Source organism: Myxocyprinus asiaticus, chromosome 32 (genome assembly GCF_019703515.2).
Source record: "Myxocyprinus asiaticus isolate MX2 ecotype Aquarium Trade chromosome 32, UBuf_Myxa_2, whole genome shotgun sequence".
Lineage (NCBI taxonomy): Eukaryota > Metazoa > Chordata > Actinopteri > Cypriniformes > Catostomidae > Myxocyprinus > Myxocyprinus asiaticus.
The window spans coordinates 18,294,688-18,311,901 of record NC_059375.1 but is presented as its reverse complement, the minus strand read 5'-3'; the positions used below and the strand labels follow the sequence as shown (position 1 = coordinate 18,311,901).

Here is a 17,214-nt window from a genome sequence, read left to right as displayed (position 1 = left end):
TACGCCCCTCAGTATAAGGAAAGATTTATTGGATGGAGATTTATTTGATGGAGACCTTCTAGACTACAGTGCTTTTACTCTGAAACATAGGTTCGTTTGTCATCCAATTTTTTTTTTTTACAGTTATAAATGCTATACCTGCTAGTATAAGAATGATGATGAAAAGTATCCTACTGTATGATCAAGTTACCACAGCTCTGCCACTGTTGTACATTGGAGAAACAGTTTGAGAGTGAGAAATGTACAAATAAACACATAAGACATGTCCTTAATGAAACATATTACCCATATCATATTCTAAGAAATAAACTAGATCATACTATAATATACACATTACAAAACATATTAGAACATCTTACTTGAAATTTCCTGTTCCTCCCAAAGCTAAAAAAACTCATTTCAAAATTCTAAATGACATGTACCCTTCTAATCAGTTTTTAAGCTCAAAATTCAGTGTTGAAAATGCTCCCTGTAATTTCTGCAATTCTTTTACTGAATCTACAGATTCTGGCAGCCAAAAGTTTGGAATAATGTACAGATTTGCTCTTATGGAAAGAAATTGGTAATTTTATTCACCAAAGAGGCATTCAACTGATCACAATATATAGTCAGAACATTAATAACATGAAAAATTACTATTACAATTTGAAAAAATAAATAAAAATAAAATAAAATTCAGAACTACTTAAACTACTTCAAAGAGTTCTCATCAAAAAATCCTCCACGTGCAGCAATGACAGCTTTGAAGATCCTTGGCATTCTAGCTGTCAGTTTGTCCAGATACTCAGGTGACATTTCACCCCACACTTCCTGTAGCACTTGCCATAGATGTGGCTGTCTTGTCAGGCACTTCTCATGCACCTTACAGTCTAGCTGATCCCACAAAAGCTCAATGGGGTTAAGATCCATAACACTCTTTTCCAATTATCTGTTGTCCAATGTCTGTGTTTCTTTGCCCATTCTAACATTTTCTTTTTGTTTTTCTGTTTCAAAAGTGGCTTTTTCTTTGTAATTCTTCCCATAAGGCCTGCACCCCAGAGTCTTCTCTTTACTGTTGTACATTAAACTGGTGTTGAGCGTGTAGAATTCAATGAAGCTGTCAGCTGAGGACATGTGAGGCTTCTATTTCTCAAACTAGAGATTCTGATGTACTTATCCTCTTGTTTAGTTGTACATCTGGCCTTCCACATCTCATTCTGTCCTTGTTAGAGCCAGTTGTCCTTTGTCTTTGAAGACTGTAGTGTACACCTTTGTATCAAATCTTTCAGTTTCAAGCATTGTATAGCCTTCATTCCTCAAAACAATGATTGACTGACAAGTTTCTAGAGAAAGCTGTTTCTTTTTTTTTTTCTTTTTTTTGCCATTTTTGACCTAATATTGACCTAAAGACATGCCAGTCTATTGCATACTGTGGCAACTCAAAACCAAACACAAAGACAATGTTAAGCTTCATTTAACAAACGAAATAGCTTTCAACTGTGTTTGATATAATGGCAAGTGATTTTCTAGGACCAAATTATCAATTTAGCATGATTACTCAAGGATAAGGTGTTGGAGTGATAGCTGCTGGAAATGGGGCCTGTCTAGATTTGATCAAAAATTACATTTTTCAAATAGTGATGGTACTGTTTTTTACATCAGTAATGTCCTGACTATACAGGTGCATCTCAATAAATTAGAATGTCATGGAAAAGTTCATTTATTTCAGTAATTCAACTCAAATTGTGAAACTCGTGTATTAAATAAATTCAATGCACACAGACTGAAGTAGTTTAAGTCTTTGGTTCTTTTAATTGTGATGCTTTTGGCTCACATTTAACAAAAACCCACCAATTCACGATCTCACAAAATTAGAATACATCATAAGACCAATAAAAAAAACATTTTTAGTGAATTGTTGGCCTTCTGGAAAGTATGTTCATTTACTGTATATGTACTCAATACTTGGTAGGGGCTCCTTTTGCTTTAATTACTGCCTCAATTCGGCGTGGCATGGAGGTGATCAGTTTGTGGCACTGCTGAGGTGGTATGGAAGCCCAGGTTTCTTTGACAGTGGCCTTCAGCTCATCTGTATTTTTTGGTCTCTTGTTTCTCATTTTCCTCTTGACAATACCCCATAGATTCTCTATGGGGTTCAGGTCTGGTGAGTTTGCTGGCCAGTCAAGCACACCAACACCATGGTCATTTAACCAACTTTTGGTGCTTTTGGCAGTGTGGGCAGGTGCCAAATCCTGCTGGAAAATGAAATCAGCATCTTTAAAAAGCTGGTCAGCAGAAGGAAGCATGAAGTGCTCCAAAATTCCTTGGTAAACGGGTGCAGTGACTTTGGTTTTCAAAAAACACAATGGACCAACACCAGCAGATGACATTGCACCCCAAATCATCACAGACTGTGGAAACTTAACACTGGACTTCAAGCAACTTGGGCTGTGAGCTTCTCCACCCTTCCTCCAGACTCTAGGACCTTGGTTTCCAAATGAAATACAAAACTTGCTCTCATTTGAAAAGAGGACTTTGGACCACTGGGCAACAGTCCAGTTCTTCTCCTTAGCCCAGTTAAGACGCCTCTGACGTTGTCTGTGGTTCAGGAGTGGCTTAACAAGAGGAATACGACAACTGTAGCCAAATTCCTTGACATGTCTGTGTGTGGTGGCTCTTGATGCCTTGACCCCAGCCTCAGTCCATTCCTTGTGAAGTTCACCCAAATTCTTGAATCGATTTTGCTTGGCAATTCTCATAAGGCTGTGGTTCTCTCAGTTGGTTGTGCATCTTTTTCTTCCACACTTTTTCCTTCCACTCAACTTTCTGTTAACATGCTTGGATACAGCACTCTGTGAACAGCCAGCTTCTTTGGCAATGAATGTTTGTGGCTTACCCTCCTTGTGAAGGGTGTCAATGATTGTCTTCTGGACAACTGTCAGATCAGCAGTCTTCCCCATGATTGTGTAGCCTAGTGAACCAAACTGAGAGACCATTTTGAAGGCTCAGGAAATCTTTGCAGGTGTTTTGAGTTGATTAGCTGATTGGCATGTCACCATATTCTAATTTTTTGAGATAGTGAATTGGTGGGTTTTTGTTAAATGTGAGCCAAAATCATCACAATTAAAAGAACCAAAGACTTAAACTACTTCAGTCTGTGTGCACTGAATTTATTTAATACATGAGTTTCACAATTTGAGTTGAATTACTGAAATAAATGAACTTTTCCACGACATTCTAATTTATTGAGATGCACCTGTACTTTGTGATCAGTTGAATGCCACTTTGGTGAATAAAAGTACCAATTTCCTTCCAAAACTGCAAAATCTGTACATTATTCCAAACTTTTGGCTGCCAGTGTGTATTTTTATGTAACTATTCTGTTACATTTTGGAAAAGAGTGCAGAATTGGTTATTAGAAAAAGCTGTGATTGATATTACATTCACTTTTAAAAATATAATATATGGTACACATGAAAAAGATTGTTTATTGGCTTTTCTGATAAATAATGTTATCATATTGGCCAAAACCTTCATCCATAAATGCAGATTTTTCAAATCTCCCCCACTTTTCCTAGTATTTATGAATGAATTAAAACTATATACATATGCCCTGAAAATAATAAAAAGTAAAAAAGCTTTGAAATTATTGGAGATATTTGTTTTAATATAATTTGTTATAAAAACCTGGCAGTGCCCACCGTCATTTATTTTTTATTTTTTTCTGTTTCATTTAATTTTATATACTGTTTTGTGCAGAGCCCTCCATTGTAAATTGTCTATGCTGATTGTAAAGTGAATGCCTTTTTATTTGTACTGATTTCGTCTTTTAATAAAATAATAATAATAATAATAATAAAGATTAAAAATTTAAAAATTTAAAACAGTATAAACGCCCACCCCCAAAACTGGTTGACAAGTGTCTCTGTAAGGCATCAGAAATGCAAGTGCAATGGGAATTGTGATTCCATTTGAATATTGGCAGGCTCCATACGGGACGCAGAGGAATTGAAATAGCAAATGGGGTAGTTAATATTGCTTTTTCAATATGACAGGATCATAACTCTTAAGACATATGAAATGAAATTGCAAAGTCCATTTGCAATTTAAAATTGGCAGACTTTGTACGTTTGTGTCCAAAATAGAAAATGCAACTGCAAACTGCAAATACAATTTGCAATTTGGTTTGAAAATAGTCCTGTATATCCTAACATTGGTGAATGTAAGGCGTTATCCAAACGGCATTTTTGCGCCCTTGAAAGGCACTTCGGGAAAGGGACGCCACTCGAAGAGTCTTTCAAAACAAAAGAAAGAAAGTTTATTTATTTTTTCACAAAGGGCCCTTTTACAGGACTTTTAGTGAAGGGTGCATTCAAACTGTAGTGCCCTGCTCTCTTTAGAGAGCCCACATCAAGAGATTTGTCCTTTGTAGTGAGTAGGGCATAGGGACGATCACTTCCGATTGGATTCGCCCGTAGTGTCTGCGACGTACGTCTGCGAGGGCGCAGAGACTGGTGTGACGCATGCGACTAGTAACCAATGGCATTTCACGCATACGCAGCAGAGTTGCGCAGTTGCAATACGAGCAGCGCAGCCATTACACTTAGTGCAAAATCTTTACAAAGCGTCGTTCGGAATGCATTGATCAAACAGTTTACAAATGTCTTTACACATTTCGTTCTTGTATACAGATGATAGTTAAAATCTGAGCAGGATTTGACGGATATCTGCTCGCGAAAGTTGTGAAACTTTAGCAACCGGGTTACTTCTCAAGGTTTAGCGTGTCTGCGTCAGTAAAGGCTAACCTCTTGCCAGTCCAATTTATTTCATGCAAGCTTCGATTGGTCCTGAGGCGTAGTGTGATGATGGGCACACATCTTAGGAATGAGTCGTCTGCAGGTAGTTGCATGTCGTTATGCGATGACCTCACATCTGCAACCGACTCGACTGCAAGCTTATCTTCTGCACGAGCATCACAGCAAGGCGAGCAGCTCGAGGCCCCAACTCCTGTTTTGCTCTGTGAGTGTCATTGATTGCTTCCATCAAGAGCTCTAATAAAATGCAATAAAGGTTTATTCTATCCTAGACCCCCAAATTACTGTCACTGGCAGTATGGTGATGGGACTAAACTGTGTGTAATGCAAACTCTTTATATATATATATATATATATATATATATATATATATATATATATATATATATATGTATGTATATATATGTATGTATGTTTATTTAATTTACAGCTGCAGTAGCTTTAATATTTCAAGATGTATGTCAAGTTCTGAGAATTAATCTGCAGCATCTTTCTGTACTTATCACAGATCCCATCAGTGTTAGCAGTGCTTTTTCATCATCATCATCATCATCATCATCAATATTTAACAACAGAGACAATAATGTCCCTCATGGTGAGTATGGTATATGAGAATTGCCCCAATTCACTTACTACTGACTGCAAAACTCTCTGTTATTTTGAAATGACAGTTGTTTCTCCAGATAATGTTCTGATTGTAATGTTCACATGGCATAATAAGATGAAACTGTGTTTTTGTTTTGTAACAATGGTGAATTGTAATTTCTTAAATGTCCACAAAATTCACAGGTGGTCGAGGGACTGAGGCAGTTTCCACATCATCTGAGTTCACCCATGGTGCAATTGTGCACCTCATTGAAGCGATGCATAGGTGCTGGGATGTTTATAGCTCTCGAGAGCGTTCACTTCTCTTCCAGAGCGTTCAAAAAGAACTGGAGAGTCATGGTCACTCTTTACCTGTGGAGAAGATTCGGCGCAAATGGAATAACCTCATTGTTACATACAAGAGGGTTAAGGATCGCAGCTCATTATGCGGGGGCCAGACAAAGACCTCATGGGAGTACTTTGAAGTATGTAAGAATATTTGGGCAGATTATATAAGATTCAATTCTTGATAATTCAGTCATGTTTTAATCACATTGCTGGGGTGCCTAAAATTAAAATGTTCTACTGAATGAATTTGTCATTGAAGTGTCGTAAGTCTAAAACACCCACCCTTTATAGAGTGCAGCAGTCTGGTTCTGGAAGTAAAAATCCCAGTAATTCATCCCATAGACGAATTGATTTTCAGCGATAACTTATAAACCTTTAAAGACAGACCTTGAGCTACAAGGTTGTTCATCCATGGTATACTGCAGTTGAAGCCATTCGTCTGCGTTTTTTCAACTTAATTGTTTTAAAATCATGTTTGATAGCGGAATTCATGGTAAACAACTACACTACCCATGGTACAGCAGAGAAAGATCCACCAATCGGAGAACCGCGGCCAACGAAACGTGCCTCTGAGCGACCACCCACTCCCATGATGCACTGTGAAGGACGTCTCCCTTCACCCTGAAACTACTTATATATTTGTACATATTGGAATATTTTGCGATAAACGTAAAATATATTGATTCTATACTTATAATCAACAACCTAATATCAATAGTTTTAGATATTCCCATCATTTTTTATTCAATGACATCATTCACAATGCTTCATGGGATTGTAGTCTGTGCCCTCATGAAAGACGGTGAGTACACAGTCCTGTACCTTTGTCTTTATATCCGATTTTCAACTACTTTTTTGCCTTAAAACAAAGTTTGTGATGTTGTGATTCTCCTTGGTGCTGGTTGCTTTGTTTCATGGGTTACAACTCTTTTATGAAGGATTTTATAAAAAGTCTATGGAAGAAATGAATGGGGAAAATACTTCTGGAACCCAGACGGCTTTAAAAGTGGGCGGGCACTGTTGCGCTCTATCCACCTTATTTTTCAAAACGGAAGTAAGCAGTGGCTGCATTTCCGGCAAATGTGAGAAAGTTGCGCTGTCATTGACCGCAGTGTAAATAACTAAGGTTATAATACCAGAGTTAGTGATCTAGGCTTATAAACTATCACACAATCACAGGATGTACAGCAAAATTATGTGCCAATGTCGGATAATTTTCTAACATCAGCATTTAAAGTAAAAGAGTAAGTAAATCATTCACTTGTTGCTGTGTGTTGTAATGAAGAGATGGTAATAAGATCTGCTTCTTCACCGAGATCGTGATGATACAGTGTTTCTTGTCTCCATGTAAACCTCCGTTTATGTGTACTTGCATACCTCCGATGAAGCCTTTATTTATTTCCAAAGGCGATGTTTCATAAGCCATGCTGAATACGTGATCTGCGTGTCTATTTACTATACACCGCTAAGAAATTGAGAATGCTCTCTGATAAGAATGGAGAGTAAAATGCATTTATTATTTTGCCAAGATGAAACAAGATGCAGTTTTGGTGCAAAGGAAGTTGAAGCAGCATTTTCCCGGCATCTTTCTTCTCTCTGCTGGTTGTGTAAAGTCTGTGGAGGCATGTCAGATGGCACCCAGGACTGTCTGTGTCAGCGCCTGATTTCATTCATTCTGCCAGTGCAACTGTGTGATTAAACGATGGCAAAATGCGATAAACGGTAAAACTATATGTGCTCAAAACCAATGAGTTTATGAAAATCATAATTAATGATAATAATATGTCGACATTTATTGCCAGCCTGTAATATAAAGCAGCATAATGTAGTATTTTTGTATCGCTAAAATAGCTGGAAATGGCTTATACTGGAAGTGGTCCACATTCAAAATTGATAATGGTGGCGCCCTAGTTTTGCTGAAAAATAAGATGGATAGACATACCTCTTAATTGCCTAAATGGGCAATTTTTTTTCTGTGAATGACAGAACAAGAAAAATGTTGTATAGCCTACCCTAACATCAAGACTAACATTGTGGGGTGTTTGCAGTGATTATTAAATAACTTAAATAGAATGTCTGTCTCTTTTCCAATATGAGCTGTGTGCCAAATCATTCTGATGAAAATAGAAAAACAGTTTACTGTCATTTATAAATGTAAACAAAAAGGCTTTAAAGGAAAAGTTTACCCAAAATTTAAAATTATCTCCTCATTTACTCACCCTCATGCCATCCCAGATGTGTATGACTTACTTTCTTCTACAGAACACAAATGAAGATTTTTAGAAAAATATCTGAGCTCTCTAGGTCCATACAATGCAAACGAATGGTGGCTGGAACGCCAACAGCTCCAAAAGCACATTAAGGCATCATAAAAGTAATCCATAAAACTCCAGTGGTTAAATTCATATCTTCAGAAGCATGATTAGTGTGGGTGAGAAACAGATCAATATTCTTTTTTACTCAAAGTCCTTTTTTACTATATATCTTCACTTTCAGTTCCACATTCTTCTTCTTTTGTTTTTGGCGATTCACAAGTTTTGTGCATATCACCACCTACTGGGTAGGGAGGAGAATTTACAGTAAAAAAGGACTTAAATATTGATCTGTTTCTCACCCACACCTATCATATCGCTTCTGAAAATATGGATTTAACCACTGGAGTCTTATGGATTACTTTTATGCTGCCTTTATGTGCTTTTGGAGCTTCAAAATTCTGGCCACCATTATATGGACCTACAGGGCTGAGATATTCTTCTAAAAATCATCGTTTGTGTTCTGCAAAAGAAAGAAAGTCATACACATGTGGGATGGCATGAGGGTGAGTAAATGATGAGATAGTTCACCCAAAAATGAAAATTATCCCAGACTTTTTTTACACATGCAATGTTGGATTTAAATTGTGCCAGCAATAATGTTAGAGTCTCAAACACTTTCTCTTTATGGGAATACCTCTCAAATGCCTAAATAGTCAGCTTCACTTCAAAAGTTTTTTTTGTTGTTTTTTTCCCCCCCTGTAAATCACTGAACAGGAAACATTTTGTGTAGCCTACCCTTACAACAATACTGATATTAGGAACATCATGGACATAAAAAACAAATTCAAGTGATGATTGTGGAAAAATGTTGCTTTATAGAATAATCTTCCATGTTCTCTGTTTTTTTTCCCATCCCAGATGATGGATAATATATTAGGCAAGACAAAATATGTTCAGAGAGGCCCTGCTTCAGCCACACTTGTTGGATTTGCAAGTACAGCTAAAGCAGCTGTAAAGTCAGAGGATTGTCCATCTAACAGTGTTCCAGTGGCTGCAATGACCACCCCATGTCTGCTTCCCACCGGCATTATCACATCCTCTTCACAGATCCCTACACTGGTGACTTCCCCAGTGCTGTGCAAAGTCACCCCTAAATTAAACCCCAGTCCATCTTGTAGCACAGACTCACCTTTGCCCTCCATCTCACCCAAGCCAGCTCCATTGGGAAGTCGTCAGCCACTGAAACGGAGATTAAGGCATCTTCGGCTCAACTCAATGGGCACCCGTGTAGCTCAGCAGCATGGTGAGGAACGTACATTACTTCTCCGAAATTTCCTCACTAGTCAAGAAGAGCGTACCTGCTTAGAGGAGCAACGTCAGCGCAAGATAGATGCACGTGAGCGGCGCAAGGAAAAAACTGCACGCAGCATGGTTGATGCAATGGGACGGATGGCAACTGCATTGGAGTTGATCTCATCCAAGCAAGATACCATTATTGCTCTACTCCAGAGACTAGCTGATAAGCACTAAGGAAGAGAGAATAACAGTTTTTACTAAAATTACTTTTTCACTGAATTTGATTTAATTTTCAAATGTTTAAATAGTATGTTGTTAGTATGGTCTTGTTGCTTAATGGTATGGTTAAGAAGAATCAAAGTATGATTATTGATTTGAGATCCTCTTGCCTATTCAGAAGGCTAAAAGTGATGTAAAATGTAAACATTTATGTCATTATATGGCATCTTTAACTTATTAACAGTATATTTTTCATGTCAGAGCCTCGTAATTTAAGTAACCGTTTTTATTATGGCTTTTCTGTCTGTTGGATGTGTGTTAGTAATAGGGTATGCGGCAAGAATGGGTGTACGGAGAATTATATACAAAGATTTTTTTCTTTAATTATTTTAGAGATATATTTTTTTTTAAATGGAGCATTAAATTGTATTTGATTTATTGTTTGCAGCACATGACAGTATTAAAACTAGGTATGCTTCTAACACCTATGGCCATTCATTATGATTTCAGTGCAAGAACTTATCTTTAATTCTCTACGCATCACCTTTCGACTTCTAGACTAACAACATTTAGGATGTGGAGATATAAGATGGAGATATATTAGAGTGATTTATGCCATTGTTTGACAAAATGCTCCCATGGGCAATTAATTTAGTAGGCTACTATTCCTACACCCCAACCTAAACAAAATGCAACCTAACAAAAAGCGTAGCATTTCACAGTAAAACCGTTTTCTGAATTAAAGGGTTAGTTCACCCAAAAATGTAAATTCTCTCATCATTTACTCACCCATATGCCATCCCGGATGTGTATGACTTCCTTTCTTTAGTGGTTAAATCATTGTCTTCAGAAGCGATATGATAGGTGTGGGATAGAAACAAATCAATATTTAAGACCATTTTTACTATAAATTCTTCTCCCTGCCCAGTCAATCTCCACTTTAACTTTTACTTTCACATTCTTCTTTTGTTTTTGATGATTCACATTCTTCATGCATACGCTGCTACTAGGTAGGGAGAAGAATTTCTAACAAAAATTGACTTAAATATTGATCTGTTTCTCACCCACACTGCCACACGTATCCCTTCTGAAGACATGGATTTAACCACTGGAGTCACATGGAGTACTTTTATGCTGCCTTTATGTATTTTTAGGAGCCTCCAAATTTTGGCACCCATTCACTTGCATTATATGGACCTACAGAGCTGAAATATTCTTATACGTTCTGCAGAGGATAGTCACACATCTGGGATGGCATGAGGCTGAGTAAATGATGAGAGAATTTCCATTTTTTGGTTCAGCTAATTTGAACCAAATTCTATCACCTCCCTATATTTCCGTTATTAAGCAAGCACAAACTATACTATAACAGGTATTTTCAGTAAATTACTGTATCTGTTGAGAGAAAATTACATATTTTGGTTTATTTAGACATCAAACTATGTATTTGAAATATGAACTTTGCTCACTGTGACAACTTCCCCCACTCAAAGCACATATAAACTTTCTCAATGGTATATATTTTCTGGTGCCTTCTAAAAGAGTCCAGCAGCGAGAAACCATTTCCACAAATAGAACACAAATAAGGCTTCACAATTGAATACATTCTCAGGTGTCTTTTTAGGTGCTCTTAGGTGTTTTAAATTCTCCATCCATGCCAAACTAATTTAACACTAAAGGCACCAGAAAGGCTTTTCTTCATTGTGAAATCGTAGGTGCCTATTTAGGTGTTTTTTGCTTGCTGAACTCTACTCACTGAAGGCAGGTGAAAGGTCTATCTGATAGGAACTGAAGCTATAATTACATAAAGGCATATAAGTAAAACATTGCATTGATGTAAATGGCAAGATGTTTTAAAATGTTTCCAAAGAAAACACATATGTAGGGGCTATTTGTGACACTGTTTAGTTTGAATCCAGTAAATATTTCTCTAAAATATTTTACTAAAAACGTCACATTTTCTGACACACCTTAAAGCCTTGTCTACAAAAAAGCTGTTGAAAATGTTCATCCTTGCTCAGGGAAAAATATACAATGTTCATTTAACTGTCAACTAAAATAGCCATCATCTTGTTCTAGTCACCGATAGAGCTGTTCAATCGTGACGTCAATTTGTAGGCGAACCCGCCGCCATGGGTTCCCTAGGGGTTTTTATAATGGGGGTTTTGAACTTATGAGAAAAATAAAGTATGTGGTAAACATTACTTAATGATACGTGGACGTTTTTTTCTACAACATAAATTACACACTTTCATACCTTAAAAAAAGTATTTAATTCAGTCCGGCTTCAAAATTCACGTTTGTGAGTAATATACGTTGTAGGAAAAAAACGTCTACATATCGTCAAGTAATGTTTACCACAGAACTTTAAAACCCCCATTATAAAACCCAAACAGCTGTTTCTATAAAATGCTGTCCTATATTCTCTATATGACCGCGTGGCCTAATGGATAAGGCGTCTGACTTCGGATCAGAAGATTGAGGGTTCGAGTCCCTTCGTGGTCGTAAATTTATTTTATATTTTAAACACGTGGATATTGCATTGTAGCAAGACACAACGTGGTATTTAATTATTAAACATTAATATCTCGTTGTGTTCCAACGCTCAAAAATCAGTCTCTGAGAGACTTTAATTTAAACAACCAGCAATGCTTTCATAGCAGAGTGGCGCAGCGGAAGCGTGCTGGGCCCATAACCCAGAGGTCGATGGATCGAAACCATCCTCTGCTAAATTTATTATTTACTTGCAACTTATTTGTGAAAATGCTGCATCCAAAATTGTGGAAAAAAAATAAATTGATTAGCTTCTCTGGTACACTATGTAGTAAAAGTTTTTCTCTATTTTTTTTTTTTAACAGTTTGATCCGAGCGCCTCCTGGTGGATGAGGTAAAAGCAGTGATATCCTTTTGAATAATAATGTTTTTTATTCTGAAGAAGCGGTAATATTGCACCTGCAGAGACATAAGTGCCTTATCTTGCATGTTTGAGTAATTAAGAAAGAGTTTAGTTCATACACCAGTAAGTGCTGTAACTTTTATTATTTTAATCTTCATTACAATAGTTGAATTCTGCATTTAATGTGTCATTTGAAATTTTTTATTTCCATATTTGCAGCATAGTTCCTATATGAGAGATCTATGAAGAATGCATAATATTATTCCATATATATTAACAATATATTTTAGTTGAAGTTACTTTGTACTGCTGTCAATTCTATTCATCTCAGGACAATATGCAATTACATGCATATGATATAATTATGTTCATACAGCAAATAATTGCAGATAATATACTTTGCTGTCACATTTTAGTTGGTGTAATGTAAGAATAACATGATTTGCAGTATCTTGATGGTTTATATTTATTTCTGCTAATTCCAATAGTAATGTTATTACTTCTGAATGCTTTTTCTTATTTTACCTAGAACTACACACACACACAAACATCTCCAGTTACTGTGAGAGTAACTGCAACATTTACCTCATATGTCCCAAGTCTACCTATGACTTTATTCCTTTCACGGAACACAAGACGAGACTTTAATGTATCAAAAGGATGCAAAAGCACAAGATGTATTTTATATGTTAAAGAATTCATCATTTTGTTGTTATAAATGTTAAATGGTATTATACAATTAATTGGTTGTTTTCCCAGCTGAAACAATTAAAAACATAAATATTTTATCAATTAATCAGACAATGTCCCCAGTGTCAGACATTTCACATATTTGATTATATATTTTTATTTTAGATTTTAAAAATGACAGAAATTGACATATGGAAGAGAGTTTAATATATTCTCAAATGATAGATTAATATTCAATTTTATCCATGTGTTTCTGTAAAAATAAATAAAATTGTCTGAAAACATGTCTAATTTTGGTGGGCTTGAAGGCCACACTTACCTATATGCATTATGTACAGCAAAAGAAAACACCACTTTTGTACTTTTGCAATGTTTCATTTGACAGTTTCTAAAAAAGTTTATATATGGAATTCCCCTGTGAAGAAACATTAATGTTAATGGATCAGTCAAAGTCAACTCGTCTTGCATGTTTTGTTGTAGCATGTATCTTCTTCTGTTTAAGTCGTTCCAAATTTCTTTTCTCCAACCTGGACAAATAATAGACATTTATGGAATGCATGTGACACAACATTACATTTAAAAAAATCTGTAATGATAAAGTTCTGCTTTACACATTCTTACCTATGAGCCCTCAGGGCGATATCCTCAGCAGATGGCTCTGGAGGCCGCTGACTAGCCTCAGTAATAATTTCTGAGATCTTCTGAATGCAGTCTTCCAGGTTTCTCTGCTGGCTTCTGCTAATCTCTGAAGTCACAATTAACTCTCCTGCTTTGTTTACACGAGTTTTATTCTGTTGACAGGAGTGTTAATGATTTGAGCATTGTATACTACACAGATAAATACTGACAGTCACACATTCATTTTGAAGTAGTGCGTATTTCATTATAGCACTGATTGAAGACGTTACTCTTACCTTCAAGAGAATCTCTCTCCTTACTTCTTCTGGAATCCACTCAGCTGTTTGAACGTGGAAACGGACCTCTGCCTTTGTACTGACTGCAGTGGAATAATAATATACATTGACTTAATTTACAGACCTCCTTTGCTGCTTAATGCAATGAACAGAATGTACATAATGTACACTTTAATGTAACTTAGAATTGTTGAAACCAAGTTTGACCAGAATGCTGCATTATTGACCACATTTATGTTACTTTAGGTAGATCCTACACAACACTATAAGCTTGATCTATAAACAATTACGTATGCAATATATCTTCAGACTGCTTAAATACACTAGTGCTGGACACAACATCATTATAATATTACCCTTGTTGACATGTTGACCACCTGGTCCACTGCTCCGACTATATGTTATCTTCAGTTTATCTGGAAGTGGACAGAGTTTCAGTATCTACTGGCTAGCTGCAGTGTATCAGTTATCATAATACATCATCCTGAACATCTTGTATGCCACTTACCGACTGGGATGCGTGAAAGCCGATCGTTCTGACACGAAATAAGACTTGTTTACATAAGCATTGGGATCACATTGCACACTGACAATAATCACATAGCTGGAATACAGAATTGTATGCCTTTTAAAAAAGAAAGTGTTTCACCTGTGTAAAATGTGAGGTTGTATACATGTGCGAATGACTATAGCCAATACAACGCCTCGCTCGCATTTTGTCATTATGAAATACGGTTACCAAACGACGGTACACATCCCTCGAACATGTTAGCTTGGTAAACTGAAAGAAACATAAACTTGTCAGCATGGAGGCCGCCATGTTGCAACTGAAGTACTATTGACGTGCGCGTGCAAAGCATCCGGGTATTTGAGACAAAAGCAACGCTGTATTTATGCCGTTTGTTTTAAATAATTCCTCCTCGTTATGTTAGTCATTGATAACACGAAGGTAATTGATGCTGGTTAGTTATATTTGCTTAAGTATGCTTCCAGTTGTGCTAACATATTCTGGTTTAATCAAGCAATAAGAAGGTTCCACCGAGATTTGAACTCGGATCGCTGGATTCAGAGTCCAGAGTGCTAACCGTTACACCATGGAACCGTTATGCATAAAGGAAGTCAAAAAAGTAGTATTTAAACAAGTCACAGCACGTGGGCCAGTACATGTTAAAGTGGTAGTTCACCTTAAAATTAAGTCATTGTTTACTCAGTCCTGTGTTGTTATAACCCCATATGACTTTCTTTCTTTTTTATTTTTTAACACAAAGGGAGAAATTGTGAAAATAATATTGTGCTCACTGATGTCAGACAATGGCAGTTTATGGTGACCACCTCTTCAAGCTTCAAAAGAACGCAAAACTATAATTCATAAGTCTAATAAATTATTCCATGTGACTCATAATTGTTATGAAATCATATGAGAAGGTTTGGTGTGAAACAAAACGACATCTTATGTATTATTTAGTGAAAATGTTCACTGACTGTTGATCTCTTGTGCACGTTCATGATATGGCATATCACACAGGCCCCTCGCGACATTGGGGAGTTCAAGCGAAAACTCATTCTGTTTATCTAAAAAACGGTGATAGTGACAACAGAAAACAACACAAATGCACACAAAACAGAGAACAGAACTTAATAAACGTGTCAGAAGAGTTTGTAGTCGAAGAATTTATGTATTTCTATGCTCAGCCTCAGTTCTGTTCTCTGTTTTGTGTGCATCTGTGTTGTTTTCTGTTGTCACTATCACTGTGGAGGACCTGTTTTTAAATAAACAGAATGGGTTTTCGCTTGAACGCCCCAATGTCGTTTCTCCCTTTGTGGTAAGAAAAAGAAAGAAAGTCTTATAGGGTTATAACAACACAGGGCTGAGTAAACAATGACTGAATTTTTATTTTTGAGTGAAATAATCCTTTAAGATCAATCGACAGCATTTGCTGCATAATGTTGCTTACCACTATTTTTTGACCCTCCTTTTCTTAAAACAAAAAATAAGTAAAAAATAATCTGGGTTCCAGTGAGGTACTTACAATGGAAGTAAATGGGGTAAATCTGTAAACATTAAAATACTCACTGTTTTAAAAGTATAACCACAAGATATAAACAATATGCATGTTAACATGATTTTAGTGTGATAAAATAGTTTACTAACATTTTCTGGTAAAGTTATATCCAATTTTACAATTTTGTTGCCATGACGATGTAACACCGTAAACCCTAATATGACAGGAAAAACTTTAAATAATGTTTAAAAATGTAAACAACTTTACAGCTTAACACAATAGGTTTTAACAGAAGAATTAATGTGTGCTTTTATAAAAGTATAAGCTTCACATTTATGTCTTTACACCTTTCAAAAATTGGCCCCATTCACTTCCATTGTAAGTGCTTTAGTGTATCCTCGATATTTTTATTTATTTATATTTTAAGAAAAGGAGGGACGAGGCAATTTTTTTTTTTTTTTTTTTTTTTGTGGTGTCAACATATGCCACAAATGCTGTTGACTGAGCTTAACTTGTATTGAACGCTATATACATGTTTGATAAATGGTATGCATTATATGGGAGCGATTGGTCAGAAGTGAAAGGGAAAATTGCACTTGCAGGACAATTTCTGTATTATACTCCTTAGAATAATTATAAAAGTTCTATGGTTGATCTCAACTTTATGATGTACTATACTCCACATACTACAATAAATTGGGTGCTACGTGAAATCAGAAATGCGTCTTAATAGTTAGGCAAATACAATATGTAGTACACAAACAACATACGCATTAATTAATGAAAAACAAATTCCACCCCAGATGGGACTCGAACCCACAATCCCTGGCTTAGGAGGCCAGTGCCTTATCCATTAGGCCACTGGGGCTATATCGGTTTAATACTTCACGAATACTTTACTTCAATACAACAAAAAATGAGAATCGTCAAGTTACTTTATCTTATGTGGTATTTTAACATTGTTTATAATATATTTTACTCCCCCAAATAAATACGACTTCTCAAACAAATATGACGCATATTTGTGTTTTTAGCACGGAAGCACAGAAAGTGCTAAATTTAAAATACCGACATAGCGGTTTCAAATGTGAAGATCTTGCTTAAACCATCTAAAGCATGAAAATCGGGGTTATGGAATGAGATAACTGCAAACGCAGTCTGTGTGTGGTCACGAGAGGCGCTCTGCCAACTTCATTTCCTGACAGGAGAAACGGT

General features: G+C 36.3%; 2 protein-coding genes and 4 non-coding genes across 6 annotated transcripts; 3 read left to right on the top strand and 3 right to left on the bottom strand.

The window, feature by feature from the left end:
* The first annotated feature begins 4,546 nt into the window (after nt 1–4,546).
* si:ch1073-357b18.4 (uncharacterized protein LOC797129 homolog) lies at nt 4,547–9,999 on the top strand. The gene is made up of 4 exons (XM_051667481.1): nt 4,547–4,998; nt 5,302–5,388; nt 5,583–5,863; nt 8,900–9,999. The coding sequence occupies exons 1-4, from the start codon at nt 4,842–4,844 to the stop codon at nt 9,509–9,511; spliced, it is 1,137 nt and encodes a 378-aa protein (XP_051523441.1). The 5' UTR covers nt 4,547–4,841; the 3' UTR covers nt 9,512–9,999.
* Nucleotides 10,000–11,928: 1,929 nt separating this feature from the next.
* trnar-ucg (transfer RNA arginine (anticodon UCG)) lies at nt 11,929–12,001 on the top strand. Its single transcript has one exon. It is a non-coding gene; the product is annotated as a tRNA-Arg (tRNA).
* A 153-nt stretch (nt 12,002–12,154) lies between these two features.
* Nucleotides 12,155–12,226, top strand: trnam-cau (transfer RNA methionine (anticodon CAU)). The gene has a single exon. It is a non-coding gene; the product is annotated as a tRNA-Met (tRNA).
* Nucleotides 12,227–12,535: 309 nt separating this feature from the next.
* On the bottom strand, nt 12,536–15,017 carry mrpl58 (mitochondrial ribosomal protein L58). Its single transcript, XM_051667492.1, has 6 exons — nt 14,646–15,017; nt 14,505–14,532; nt 14,353–14,412; nt 13,997–14,079; nt 13,704–13,873; nt 12,536–13,609 (listed from the first exon to the last, which is right to left on the bottom strand). The coding sequence occupies exons 1-6, from the start codon at nt 14,814–14,816 to the stop codon at nt 13,525–13,527; spliced, it is 597 nt and encodes a 198-aa protein (XP_051523452.1). The 5' UTR covers nt 14,817–15,017; the 3' UTR covers nt 12,536–13,524.
* A 9-nt stretch (nt 15,018–15,026) lies between these two features.
* trnaq-cug (transfer RNA glutamine (anticodon CUG)) lies at nt 15,027–15,098 on the bottom strand. Its single transcript has one exon. It is a non-coding gene; the product is annotated as a tRNA-Gln (tRNA).
* A 1,696-nt stretch (nt 15,099–16,794) lies between these two features.
* trnar-ccu (transfer RNA arginine (anticodon CCU)) lies at nt 16,795–16,867 on the bottom strand. Its single transcript has one exon. It is a non-coding gene; the product is annotated as a tRNA-Arg (tRNA).
* Between the last annotated feature and the right edge of the window lie 347 nt (nt 16,868–17,214).